Source organism: Triturus cristatus, chromosome 7 (genome assembly GCF_964204655.1).
Source record: "Triturus cristatus chromosome 7, aTriCri1.1, whole genome shotgun sequence".
NCBI classification, from domain to species: domain Eukaryota; kingdom Metazoa; phylum Chordata; class Amphibia; order Caudata; family Salamandridae; genus Triturus; species Triturus cristatus.
The window spans coordinates 1,181,145,081-1,181,157,973 of NC_140590.1; the positions used below are offsets into that span (position 1 = coordinate 1,181,145,081).

The 12,893-nt window shown below is 42.8% G+C and overlaps 1 protein-coding gene across 1 annotated transcript in view; it reads right to left on the bottom strand.

Moving 5' to 3' along the window:
* LOC146811399 (dynein regulatory complex subunit 11-like) overlaps positions 1–12,893 on the bottom strand; it is a 293,100-nt gene that overhangs the window by 27,268 nt on the left and 252,939 nt on the right. Inside the window, exon 14 of the mRNA XM_085618510.1 lies at positions 1,228–1,335. Within this exon, the coding sequence (XP_085474636.1) occupies positions 1,228–1,335 (108 nt within the window). The remainder of the gene's footprint in view (positions 1–1,227; positions 1,336–12,893) is intronic.

Below are 12,893 nucleotides of genomic sequence, written 5' to 3' on the forward strand. Positions count from 1 at the left end.
GTACTATTTGGATTTTAAAGTAATGGATTTTCAGGGAAGTTACCACTGGTATCTCTTTGCCACTTTATGCTTTCAGGAATTGTCTGAGGCCAATGCGGTGTTACCATTGGGCATAAGCTTTCCGTTGAGACTCACGACACGCTTGGACCTGTCTTACCTGCACGACTTGGCCGCGTACCAAGTGTCGGACTGTGTCGATGCATTGAATGAGTCAATCCGAGATAAAATTGTTGGCATAATATAGGTATGGGTTTCGAAAATGTGTTTAACGTGTATACGAGTAAATTTGAATAACCATATGGCGCGGTGGAAAGGCCAAGATAGAGCTGTAGTATGTTTTGGCGCTACCTGTAAGAACAAGAAATCCTATCAGAAATCCTATCCAATCACCTAGCATGCCTCCACATCCTTGTTGTGTTTGTTTATACCACTTCCTTTATAGTGGATCACCAACTTTTCCACACAAGACCATCTTTTCCTTGTGAGGAGTCAAAGTAAATATCACAATACCATTCAACAGTAACTCACTGAATGTCATATATTTTGTTTGCTTATAGTAACCCCTGAAGAAGAGTCTATGAATCCGAAATGCATTGAGGGTTGTTTTAATTTGTAAAGAAACAAGATTCTGCACAATTCTCTTCAGACTTCAAGAATGTGATGTTTCAACATTTGTGAACAATTTCGTGAAGCCAAGAAAAATACAAATTTGCAAGAAACTTTGATCTCCACATTGTGTTTTATATTTTCAGTTTCAAGCAATGTTATAGTATAAAATCTGAATGGTCTTAGATTTTTTTATTGAAAGAAGTTAAGGGTTTAGCCACGTAGCCCAAGCAGTTGTTTTGGTCTCTTTAATCTACTAAGTGGCAAAGAAAGGATGGAGCACTGCCAGCTTTGTGTGCAGGAAATACGTTGAAGTTTGTATACATTGTGTTTAATTATATCGTGTGCATCACTATTTACTCCTTCTTATACTGTTCTATAATGTCATGCACCGCGCCACAGAGAATGGCTTATTTTTTCCATATATAATAACGCACCCAAACAGGCCGTCATACATACACAATCTTATTCAATATGAAGAATTAATATCACTCCTAATTAATAGAGTATTTTCTATGCACTCCAATTTGCAACTTTTTGCCCTTTTTATCATTGGAAAATATTGTTTCCTGCAGTTCTACAAATTCAAAAAGCTTAAAGTATAGGATCTCTTGTATGTACCGAGGGGCAGGATTGCATACAGGGCAATGTTCCGCCGCACGTCTAAGATGGAGGGCATAGGCTCGATGTCTGTCGCTCGCAGTATGGTGCCCAGGTAGCTGAAGTCACCTGTAAAAGATTTAAAAGCAGTTGAGAAGAAATCTGGAGTCATGTTGGTGCTGGGAAAAAACACAAATACACTAGAAACTCATGAATAGGGACTGAGAGAAGAAAACACAGGACCGCTTTAGGAGCTGGACTAACAGATCATGAACCATAGGTTCAATGTACATCAAAGAAACAATCATATTTTTTGCAACAATGTGGGAGAGTTGTGCAGTGTGGAATTCCCATGTGCACCACACAATTATGAGACGGCTGGTGATCCAAAACCTGGATTTCCTTATACAGCAAAACCGGGCAGTATTTAACCAGCCAGACGTTTTGCCAAGGAAAATAACCTCAGTGAATGGACTGCAGTGCAGCCCGGCCCCAGTCTCCCGCTCCTGCCCAACCCAAGAGCTATGCCTCCGAGAGTATGCAAAGCTCCCTCCTGTCAGGTCCCATTGTCCCCTTCCTTACCCATCCTCCTAATACCCATTCTGCCCGCCCCACAGCCGGCTCCTGCAGACATGTTCCACCTACACACAGCAAGTGGCAAATGTCTCGGTCTCTTCCCACAGAATGGAGAATTTTGGAAGGTAAATCCAGTTTGGCACAATTATTCCCCATTCTGTTGGTTTTACCTCTTATATACGTTGTACTGGACGGGAGTTACAACACAGTAACGCTCTTCACAGGTGTGGAGTTTCCACCCTGCGAGTTCTGTGCAATCTCACAATCGGGGTTTAACATTGCATTAGAATCTTGCAGTTCAGAGGGATGCTCTTTCTCTGGTGGTTGAGGGCACTATGGGCACTGTTGCAGGCCATGCAGAATGTCTGTGTTTACTATGATGTGTGTGTGTGCATGTGCGTGGGCTCACGTGTGTGTGTTTTTCTTTCGAATGTGTTCCTTTGTGTCTGGTTGGCATCTCAAGGTTGACAGCATAAGTTGAAATGATGGGGCAATCGGTTATAAGGTATATCTGTACTGTTTGATGTAGTTGAGATGGTTGGTCTAATGTGATCCTTGGTGATAAGTGATGACGTATTTTACAAGTTCTATTTTGTTGCTAGACACCCCACAGATATGGGTGTTACAAAATGCTCATAACACAGCACATTTTAACTTCACTACTTGCCCATCTCAACCCGTCACATACTTTTAAGGTTACATTTTATGTCGCTGGTTAGTATCGAGCTTAAACTCGCCATAAAATTGCCTCCTAAAATCCCTACTTACCCTTCAGTCCTGTCCCCACAGGAGTAGGGGGAAAAGGATCGAGGAAAGGGGGAGGGGCAAGATATTTCCATCACTTCTCATTGCAGCTGGTATACTAGTAAAGACAATGCATGTTCTTCTCAGTAGGCCTCTGTACTTGACAAATAATGTAAGGTGAAGATGAGGTGTACTCTTTAAATTTGATATATTTGTTACACTTTGTCAACTGGTTACAGCAGGGGTCTCCAACCTTTTTCGTAGGCTGAGCTACTTTTGATCATTGAAAATAATTGTGAGCCACTAAAAGCTAAGCAACTCGTGCATTGTTACCAGACACCCGAATGCCCAGCTCCACTGACTTTAAGCCTAATGTCCATAGAACTAGATACTGTGGTTTGAACCAAATTCTTTGACTAGGAGCACTATGACAGAACTGTCATGTGTGTCAATGAGTGTGGTCTTTGGGGATGTATGAACATGTGTGCGTATGAATGGGTTAAATGTGTATGGGTGACTGAGAGCCTATGTTGTATGTACTTGTGGCACTGGAATACCTTTTGTCATATGTGGCACTGTTACATGTATAATAAAATGCAGAAAACATTCTGCAAAAATGTTCATGATATGGAACATTTTTCTGCACTTTAAATTTCTCCGACTGAAAATAATGGCTGTATTTTTCAGTTATGAATATGATGCTATGATGCAGTGTCTACCAGCTACTGGGAGCAAAATGCATGCTGTGTGTAAAGGCGACACTTTGAAATAGGAGGAAATTAAAATGAAGCGTTAACTTTGTTCATATGGATTCCTTAAAACTCATCATTTACATTCAATCTCATTTCCACATGTCACACTTACAAACACCAGGCATCTTGTTGCCGTGGCCTGTAGACAAGGTGCCATATTTATAACCGAAAAATACAGCCATTTTGTTCAAATGGGTGGAATTTAAAGTGAAGAAACATGCCTCCAAAACATTAAGATGTAATTGGCTTAATTGAAAGTATAGAAAACAACAAGACTTAATGTGTCCTAGAAATAGTTTTCTTCACTTTAAATTTCTCCCATTTAAAAAAGTGGACTTTATTTTTTAGTTCTAAATATGGCTGATGTTTGTAAATGTGACACTTTGGAAAGAGAGAAAATTAAATTGAAGGTTTAACTTAAAAATCAAGGTAATGTTTCATTTTCATTTTCTACCATGTAAAAGCATTCAGAAACATCATTTTTTCTCACACTCCAATAATGAGTTGGGAAGGACTTACGTAAGAGTTCATTACCTCAGTGCTTCAATTCTTCACCTCTGTGGCCTGGGTCATAAATCTGACATCAGTACTGCTCACTATCAGGCTATGCTATTTACTGCTTGAAAAAAATTATATATAATAAACGCCCTTTCCTTAACTTAAAAAGAAAAATGTGACCCTGTGCTTTTTAAAATTGAAATTAAGGCTGTGAACTACTCTGAAGGTATCAGCAAGCTACTGGTAGCTTGTGATTGACTGGTTGGAGACACATGATGTGTATATATATTGTTGTCTATGGTGGTAGTAATGGTGGTGGTGACGATGATGGTGGTGGTGCTAATGGTGGTGGTGTTGACAAAGGCCGTGGCTCCAACAGCAGAAGAATTGATGGTGGAGATAGCATTAATAGTCATGACAATGTAATACTGATAGAGTGGGAGTAGTGCTGGCTGTGGTCGAAGTAGTACTTGTGGAGGAGATGCTGTAGTTGTAGTAAATAATGATAGTATTGTAGTTAGTGATGGCAATAGCGGCAGTAGCAATAACATGATGATGGGGATAGTGGTGTAGTTGAGAAAGTGTAAGTAATGGGGATAATAGTGGTCATGATGATGGAGCTAGTGGTGTGATGGTAGAAGAAGTGGTATGATAGTAGAAGAAGTGGTTTGTAGTGATGTTTTAGTGGAGGTGGTATTGGTGAAGGTAGTAGCAATGGTGGTAATAGTGGAGAACATGGTGGTAGTGGCAACAATGGTGGTAAAAGAGGTAGGTGGTGGTAGTGAATATGGCTGCAGTATTGGTTGTAATAGTGTAGGCTGTGATAGTGGTGGTAATGTTAGTGGAGAGAATAGTGGTGTCCATTGTAGTGGGGCGATATTACTAGTGGTGGTATTGTTGTGGTGTTGATTGTGAAAACTGTGTAGTGATAGCGACATTGATGGCTGTGGTGAAAGTAGTTTGATGGTGATGATATGGTAGTAGCACGTATGGTGTTGATGGTGGGGACAGTGGTGATAGTGGTAATGAAAATGGTTATGTTGGTGATGGTGTACATATGGTTGAAGTGGTTACGGTGCAACTTGGTGACAATTGTAATGATGGCAATACTTGGGATAGTGGTAATACTGATTATTGTAATTGGATTTATATAGCGCTTACTACCCCTGATGACGCATCCAAGCACTTTTTGGCTAGTAGCACCCTACTCTGGGACCCAAAAAGTATTAGTGGTGAATTAGTATAGGGAAATATAAAATTAATTTGAGAGGTGGACGTTAGTTGGATTGAAATGGATAGCGGAGGGATAGACCAGGGAAGGGTCTAAAAACTTCTTTATTTGGAGATCATAGAAAAGAGAGGAGGTTTGGGATGAGTAAAGTAGAGATGGAGGAGGGAAGAGTTTCTAGAACTGAATTAAGGAGAGGGACGGGGAATCCGAAGAGACTAGGAGGGATACATGACCGGAGGGTTTAGAAAGGCTTGTTTTGGAGATCTAAGTAGTAAAAGAGGTTTGGGATAATGTATGGAGGGGTAGAGGAGGGAAGAGACTAGAAATGGTTATTTTGGAGATAACAGTAGTGGAATGGGATTTGAGATGAATCAGAGAGTAGAGGTAGAGGATATATTGAGAGAGGTATAGAGTGCGAAATAGGTAGTGAATTGGAGAGAATAGTGGAATGAGGTTTGGGATGAGTCAGAGTGGAGGCAGAGGATACATTGAGAGAGGGATAGGGTGAGATATAGAGTAGTGCATTGGAGATGCGGAATTAGGAGTAAAGAAATAAATATAAAGATACATAAGTACATGGAAGGTATATATGTATAAGGAAAGTAATGTTAGTTGTGGTGGTGATAGTGGCGATGGTGGCTATAGTGTTGTTGATAGTGGTAGTGATTGTGGTGACGGTGATAATGGCGGTGGTGTTGACACAGGTAATGGTTATGGCAGTGGTAGTCACAGTAGCAGATGAGTTAATGGAGGCAACAGTATTAGTTGTCATGACGATCTAATAGTGATAGGTTGGGAGTGATGACAGTGGTAGAGGTGGCTGTGGTCGAAGTAGTACTGATGAAGGAGATGCAGTAGTTTTTGTGATGGTAGTTATATTTTTGTGGTTAGTGGTGGTAATAGCGTCAGTGGTGATAACATGATGGGGATAGTGCTGGAGGTGAGAAAAGTATACGTGATAGTGGTGGTGGTGATAGAAGAAGTCATGTGATGGTAGTAGTGGTGGGTTTAGTGGTGGTGGTGGTGGTAGTAGTAATGTGGGTAATAGTGGAGATTGTTTTGAAGGTGGTAGTAGTGGCAACAGTGTTGTTTGTAGCAGCAATAGTGGTAAAAGGTGGTGGTACTGATTATTGTGGTAGTAGTGGCTGTGTAGGCAGTGATGGTGGTAGGCGATGGAGGTAAAGGTACTGGAGGGGATAGTGGTAGCAATTATGACAAGGGATATTATTATTGGTGGTGTTGACGGTGGTGGTAGTAGTGCTGGTGGTGACCGTGGTAGTAGCAATGTTGGTGATAATGTTAGTGATAGAGATAGGGATGGTGGAGGTAGGGCTGCAGTGGTGATAGTGGCAGTGGTGGCGGTAGTTGTGATGGTGGTACTTTGGGTGACAGTGGTGATGATGACAGAACTTGTGATGGTGGTGATAGTGATGATGTTGGTGATAGTTGTGGTGACGCGGCTGTAGTGGTGATATGAATGAATGAAATGGGACTTATAAAGCGCGTTGGCTACCCGTAGGTCTCCCAGCGCTGCGGACAGACAAGCAAAGAGCAGAAGCAGGATGGAGACTTAATACAACCAGGTTTTCAATAACCTGCGAAAGGATAGAAGATTAGATTTGTTGCGTAGTTGGAGTGGGAGGGCATTCCACCCAATGGCACAATTATATGAAAAGGAGCGGCCACCACATCTGGACCTTTTTATTCTGGGTTGAAGGGCAAGGAAGGATCCAGATGACCGAAGATCTTTCTTCGGATGATAGGGGGTAATAAGTGACTGAAGAATGGGGGGGCCCTTCCTCCAGAAGGCCTTATGGGATAGACACATTGCCTTAAACTGGATCCTTTGTCTGATCGGCAGCCAGTGAAGGCTTTTTAATGCTTGTTTTGCAGAACTCCAACGAGGAACCTGAAGAAGTCTGCGGGCCGCACAGTTCTGTATTACTTGGAGCTTATTGATGGTGTATTGAGGTGCTCCCAGAAATAAAGCATTGCCATAATCCAGGCGGGAAAGGATCAGTGCCTGAACCAGGATCCTGCTGGTGTGGAAAGGCAAAAGGGGAAGGACCTTATGAAGCATCCTTAGAAGTCCAAAGCAAATGGCCGAGAGTTTAGTTGCCTGGTGACTAAATGAGAGCGAATGATCAATCCAGATGCCTAGGCTCTTAATTTGATCTTTAGGGGTTGGAGCCGGGCCTAGACAAACTGGCCATAAGGAGGCCGAGTTGAAAACAGGAGAGTTGCCCAACAGCATGAGCTCCGTCTTATCCCCATTAAGCTTAAGGCATGATTGTTCCATCCATTTGGCAACCTCCTCTAGACAACCGGCTAGAGTGCTAGATGACCCTTCCGGGTGGTTAAGAGCTACCACGAGCTGGGTATCATCTGCATATGAAACAATTTTTATGCCAAAGGGATGGACAATTTCTGCCAAAGGTTTCAGGTATATATTAAATAGGGTGGGACTCAATGCGGAGCCTTGAGGGACCCCGCAGTTGAGGGGGTACTGATTGGAGGCAACATCTCCCTCAAAGACCCTAAAAGAGCGGCCAGTAAGAAAAGATCGCAGCCACTGTACTGCCATACCAGACACTCCCAAGTTCATGAGTCTGTCGCACAATATAGCATGATTGACAGTATCAAATGCAGCGCTGAGGTCAAGGAGGATAATGGCTACAGTACCCCCTAGGTCTAAGATCCTTCTCGATTCCTCAGTCACTGCAAGAAGGGCAGTCTCAGTACCCATTTGGGGACGGAACCCAGTCTGAGAGGGGTGAAGTAGATTATTGGTTTCTAGAAAGGCTACCAGAGTGTTATTTATATGCCTTTCCAGAATCTTACTTACCCATGGCAAAAGGGAAATAGGGCGATAGTTAGCCAGATTGTCCTGATCCAGGTTAGGTTTTTTCAGCAGGGCTTTAACCATCGCACATTTCCATGCTGATGGAACTAAACCAGTGGAGATGGAAGAATTAACCAGGTCCAAGATTATAGGGCAAATAGTATCGGATACCAAAGTGAGTGCCTGGGGAGGATCAGGATCAGTAGGAGAGCCCGATTTTATGTGGGCCATAATGGGACCCAGCAGGGTCAAGTCAAGTGGGGGGAATTGTTCTAAGAGAATATGAGGTTTTACCAACGGTTCCGCAGGAACAATTGTAGTGCTAGTGGAGTGAGAAGGTGAAAAAGCCTGATAAATCGTATGGATCTTTTTGTGAAAAAAGTCTGCCAGAGTGTTGCAGTGTGCCGTGGCATCACGTAGTCTGGGGGGTTTCAGGGGAAGTTTGGTAAGGGTTCTGGCAATTTTAAAGATTTCTTTGGGGGAGTTGGCAGCTTGCGCAATTTTTTTGCTCATAGAAAGCGGCTTGAGTAGTTTTAATTCCGGCTTTATAATGTTTACTGGATTCCTTATATTCTATTTTACTCAGGTCAGAATAGTCCAGCCTCCATTTCCTTTCAAGCCGTCTGCTCCTTAGTTTGAGTTCCCTTAAATTATCAGTAAACCAGGGAGCAGTTTTCGGCCTGTTTGATATGGGGGCAGATTCTTTAGGGAGTATCCTATCCAATGCACCCTGAATCCAGGAGTTAAACTCCTCATTAGCTTTCCCCAAATTGAGGTTGCCCTCCCAGAGTGGTCTGTTGTTTTCCAGGACCGACTTCCACTGGTCAGTTGAAAGTCTAGACCAGTTGCGTCTGCATACTAAGGTTCTGTTAGCAGATTTCTCAGGTCTACTAATTTCCCATCTTATGGGGATCAAGAGGTGGTCAGACCACGGAAGGGGGACCGGAGGTCCTTTCCTAAGTTCACCACAGTTACTAAAAACTGGGTCCAAAAGATGACCCTTAGAGTGTGTCGACTTCAACACTTTCTCCCTGAGCTGAAAAGCTGACAGATTCTCCGTCAGTTCCAGCGCCAATTTGTCCGAGGGATTATCTAGGTGAAGATTGAAATCACCTAAAAGAGTAAAATTCGCAGGTCCCATAGCTAATTCTGCCACTACGGTAGGTAATGCATTAATAAATTTGTTTGCATTACCTGGGGGGCGATACACCAAGATGCCCGAAAAAGTCCTTGTGGGGGAAATCTCCAAGGAGAAGTCCATACTCTCGCAGTCAGATAGAGGATCTTCTGTAGTATGACAGTCAAAAGTACTTTTAAAAATAATGGTTATACCCCCTCCTCTACCAGATTTCCGGTCGGTCCTATGTATAGAGTAGTCAGAAGGAATGGTTTGCACAAGAGTGGGGCCTGACTCGGTAAGGAGCCATGTCTCTGTGAGGAAGAGAACGTCAGGTTTTAAGTCTTCCAACAGCATAGCAAGTTCAGAGGTGTGTTTAGAGACAGATCTACAGTTCAATAAAAACATTTTTAAAGAGAAGGGAGTGTCAGGACATTCAAGAACTCTAAAAACAGGCGAGAAGACGAAATCACAATGGGAACATCGTATTTCTTCACTCAAGGCATTCATAGAGTGCCTACAATTTTCTGAATTGTTAGTGCGTAGTGAGCGAAGAAGATGGGAACTATAAGTATTGTGTTTCAGGCTGACTCCGCCAGGGTTTGTGGCCCCTGGGCCCGTCCCGGCGCAGACGGGCTTGCCTTTGGCACGCCTTTGGCTCGCCGACTGTGCGCGTCTGCCTGAGCATCCGGTTTTAAGGGGGTGAGTAGCGCGAGAGCTAGAGCGCCAACCCCTGAAACCGAAAGTTGCCTTCTTCTCCCTCCACACAATCGGGACAACACCCGTGGTGGACCGGGGAGGGGCAACTAAGCAGCCACAGGTACAAATGACAATACAATATAGGTGTCAGCACTATACTGGTGGCGTACTTTCAATTTTAAAAAAGTTTCCAAGTTTTCAGTTTTAAAAGGTATAGAATATATCAATTTACTGTTCGAGTTTCAAGCAGATCAGCCTGCCTCTATCACATCTGCGCGCGTCCGCTGCGCGTCTGCCTGAGCATCCGGTTTTAAGGGGGAGAGTAGCGCGAGAGCTAGAGCGCCAACCCCTGAAACCGGAAGTTGCCTTCTTCTCCCTCCACACAATCGGGACAACACCCGTGGTGGACCGGGGAGGGGCAACTAAACAGCCACAGGTACAAATGACAATACAATATTGGTGTCAGCGCTATACTGGTGGCGAAGTTTCAATTTTAAAAATGTTTCCAAGTTTTCAGTTTTAAAAGGTATAGAATATATCAATTTACTGTTCGAGTTTCAAGCAGATCAGCATGCCTCTATCACATCTGCGCGCGTCCGCTGCGCGTATGCCTGAGCATCCGGTTTTAAGGGGGAGAGTAGCGCGAGAGCTAGAGCGCCAACCCCTGAAACCGGAAGTTACCTTCTTCTCCCTCCACACAATCGGGACAACACCCGTGGTGGACCGGGGAGGGGCAACTAAGCATCCACAGGTACAAATGACAATACAATATTGGTGTCAGCGCTATACTGGTGGCGAAGTTTCAATTTTAAAAAAGTTTCCAAGTTTTCAGTTTTAAAAGGTATAGAATAAATCAAATTACTGTTCGAGTTGCAAGCAGATCTGCATGCCTCGATCACATCTGCGTGTGTCCGCAGGTGGAGAAGGTGATAGTAGAGGTGCTATTGGTGACAGTGTGTCAGAGTGGGTGGTGAAGGTGTTGACAATGGAGGTGATGGCAGTAATGGTGATAGAAGTTTTTAAGATGATAGTACCAGTGGTGATGATGATGGTAGTAGTGATGATTCTTGTAGAATGGTGATGTGATGTTGACAGTGATGGCTGTGGTGTAGTGATGTTGGTGGTAATAGTGATATTGACAGTGGTGTTGGTTGTGGCAGTAGTGATGGTGATGGGGTGAATAAGTGCTTATTGTGGGAGAGTATTGGTAATGGTGATTATAAGGCAGTAGTGATGGTGATAGTAATGACAGTGGCAGAGCAGAGAGGATGACCGTGGTAGAGGTGACAGTAGTGGTGATAGTTGTGACGGTAATAGTAGTGGTAATTGAGAAACAGGAAGTAATGATAATTGGGGTGATAATGATAGCAAGTGATGATGGTGGAAGTAAATATTGGTGGTAAGACTATTGGTTTTGCTGGTAGTTGTTCCAGTTGCTGTGATGGCGGTGAAAGTGATGGTGAGGTAGTAGTGGTGGTGATAGTTGAGTTTATGGGGCTGAAAGTGGCAGTGGTGATAGTTGTGATGGTGGTAGAAGTATTAATGGCAGTTGTGGTGATGTTAGAAGTAGTGGTAATAGTGATCATGTTTGTGAGCTATTGTGTTGTTGGTTGAGTGGGGTGAAACCCTGTTCAATAAAAAGCCACAATCTCTGAAAGGGTGAACCACAAAAAGTCACTGAATTATCCTGTGCTTAACCCTCAGGTAGCTTGGCACAAAAGAAGTTAGGCTTTACTTAAATTCAAAGTGTTATGCAGCACTCAAACAGTAATAAAGTAAAAACACAACTAAAGAAAAATCCCACACTAATTTAGAAATAGAGTGAATTTTAATAAATTATTTGACACCAATTATTTGACACCAAATCAACTACAAACCAATCAGTAAAACAGGAGATATGAATTAGTAAAGGTTAAAGTGCAATCTATCACCTAAAAGATTAAAGCGGTAACAGTGGACATCTAGTTGTGAAAAACAGGGCAAAAGTCAAAAGGTATGGCCAACAGCGATAGAGCGCGGGTCGAGTACAATAAGTAGATTGGGCCCAGTCAGCACTTACCTTTGGACTTGGAAGAAATTGCAACAAAAATGTTGTGAGAAGGTAAAGTGCAGCAGTCAAGGCAGCTAGTGGTGTCCGAGGAGCTGGTGTTGTGGGGGAACAACCGGTCGAACTTGTGAAGATTTCATTACAAGACTGGAGGCTACCATTATGCATTATTCTTTTAATGGCAACTCCACACAGCCACTTTAAACTATGACTTCACAGTGTAGATTGTTCTAAAACATAATACAGTCAGGCTATAATAGGCATGCACTCAGTACCATTTTCCTCTTTTAATTGCAGCTCCACACAGATAAGTACCTCTCTATTATCATTATTACTTCACTGTAATTTTAAACAGTTGTTCACTTTCAATAGATTTATTATAACTCTTACTTGATAGATTGTTGTTTCTGGTGTATAATCTTGGCACATTCTCCGCTTTTACCCATCAACCGCTATTTTATAACATCCTCACTCTAGAATAACAAGGGCTGAGCTTCCAATCTGTGGTCGCTCACCTTTCCTACCCCACCCTTCTCTACTTTATCGCACGTATCGACCGCAACGGCATGCTGGTAAATCACTTCCTTCCTCTGATCTGCGCCGCAACACTTAATTAATTCAAGGCATCTCTTGCCTTTCTACAGGGAGCACATTCAGCTCCAAAATTAAGGGCTCCACTTCTCCCGACGCACGTCGTCAATAGAGCGCATTGGGAGAGGCTTTATTAGAGAAAAATACTTGGACAATGACACCGCAAGTCGCAATACACGCAGCTGTTCGCTCGTGCAACTTTGACAGTTGCTTCTCGATACAAACAGCTGATCAAGACTCCGCCTTCCATAAAAGCCCCCTTTTTCTTACTAAAAAGAGGTTATTACTCTTACAAAACGCCTCCCAAAAAGAGACATTCCTATAGTTAAAGCCCTGACAGGTAAGGCTAAAAAGGGACATTACTAGTGAGCTTCAGACAAATAAAAGCAATAAGGAGCTTTATCACAGTTCACACAAAAAAAAGAACTTATTGATAAGAATAGTTATTTATGGCAAGGCCCCCCTTTTCCTATTCAAATTTATACCTAAAACTAGTTTAAAAAAACATAAGAACAATATAAATAAATAAATGTTCAGCAAGTCAGATCTAGACAGTCAACGCTCAGAAATCCCTCAAAATCTAAATGAGG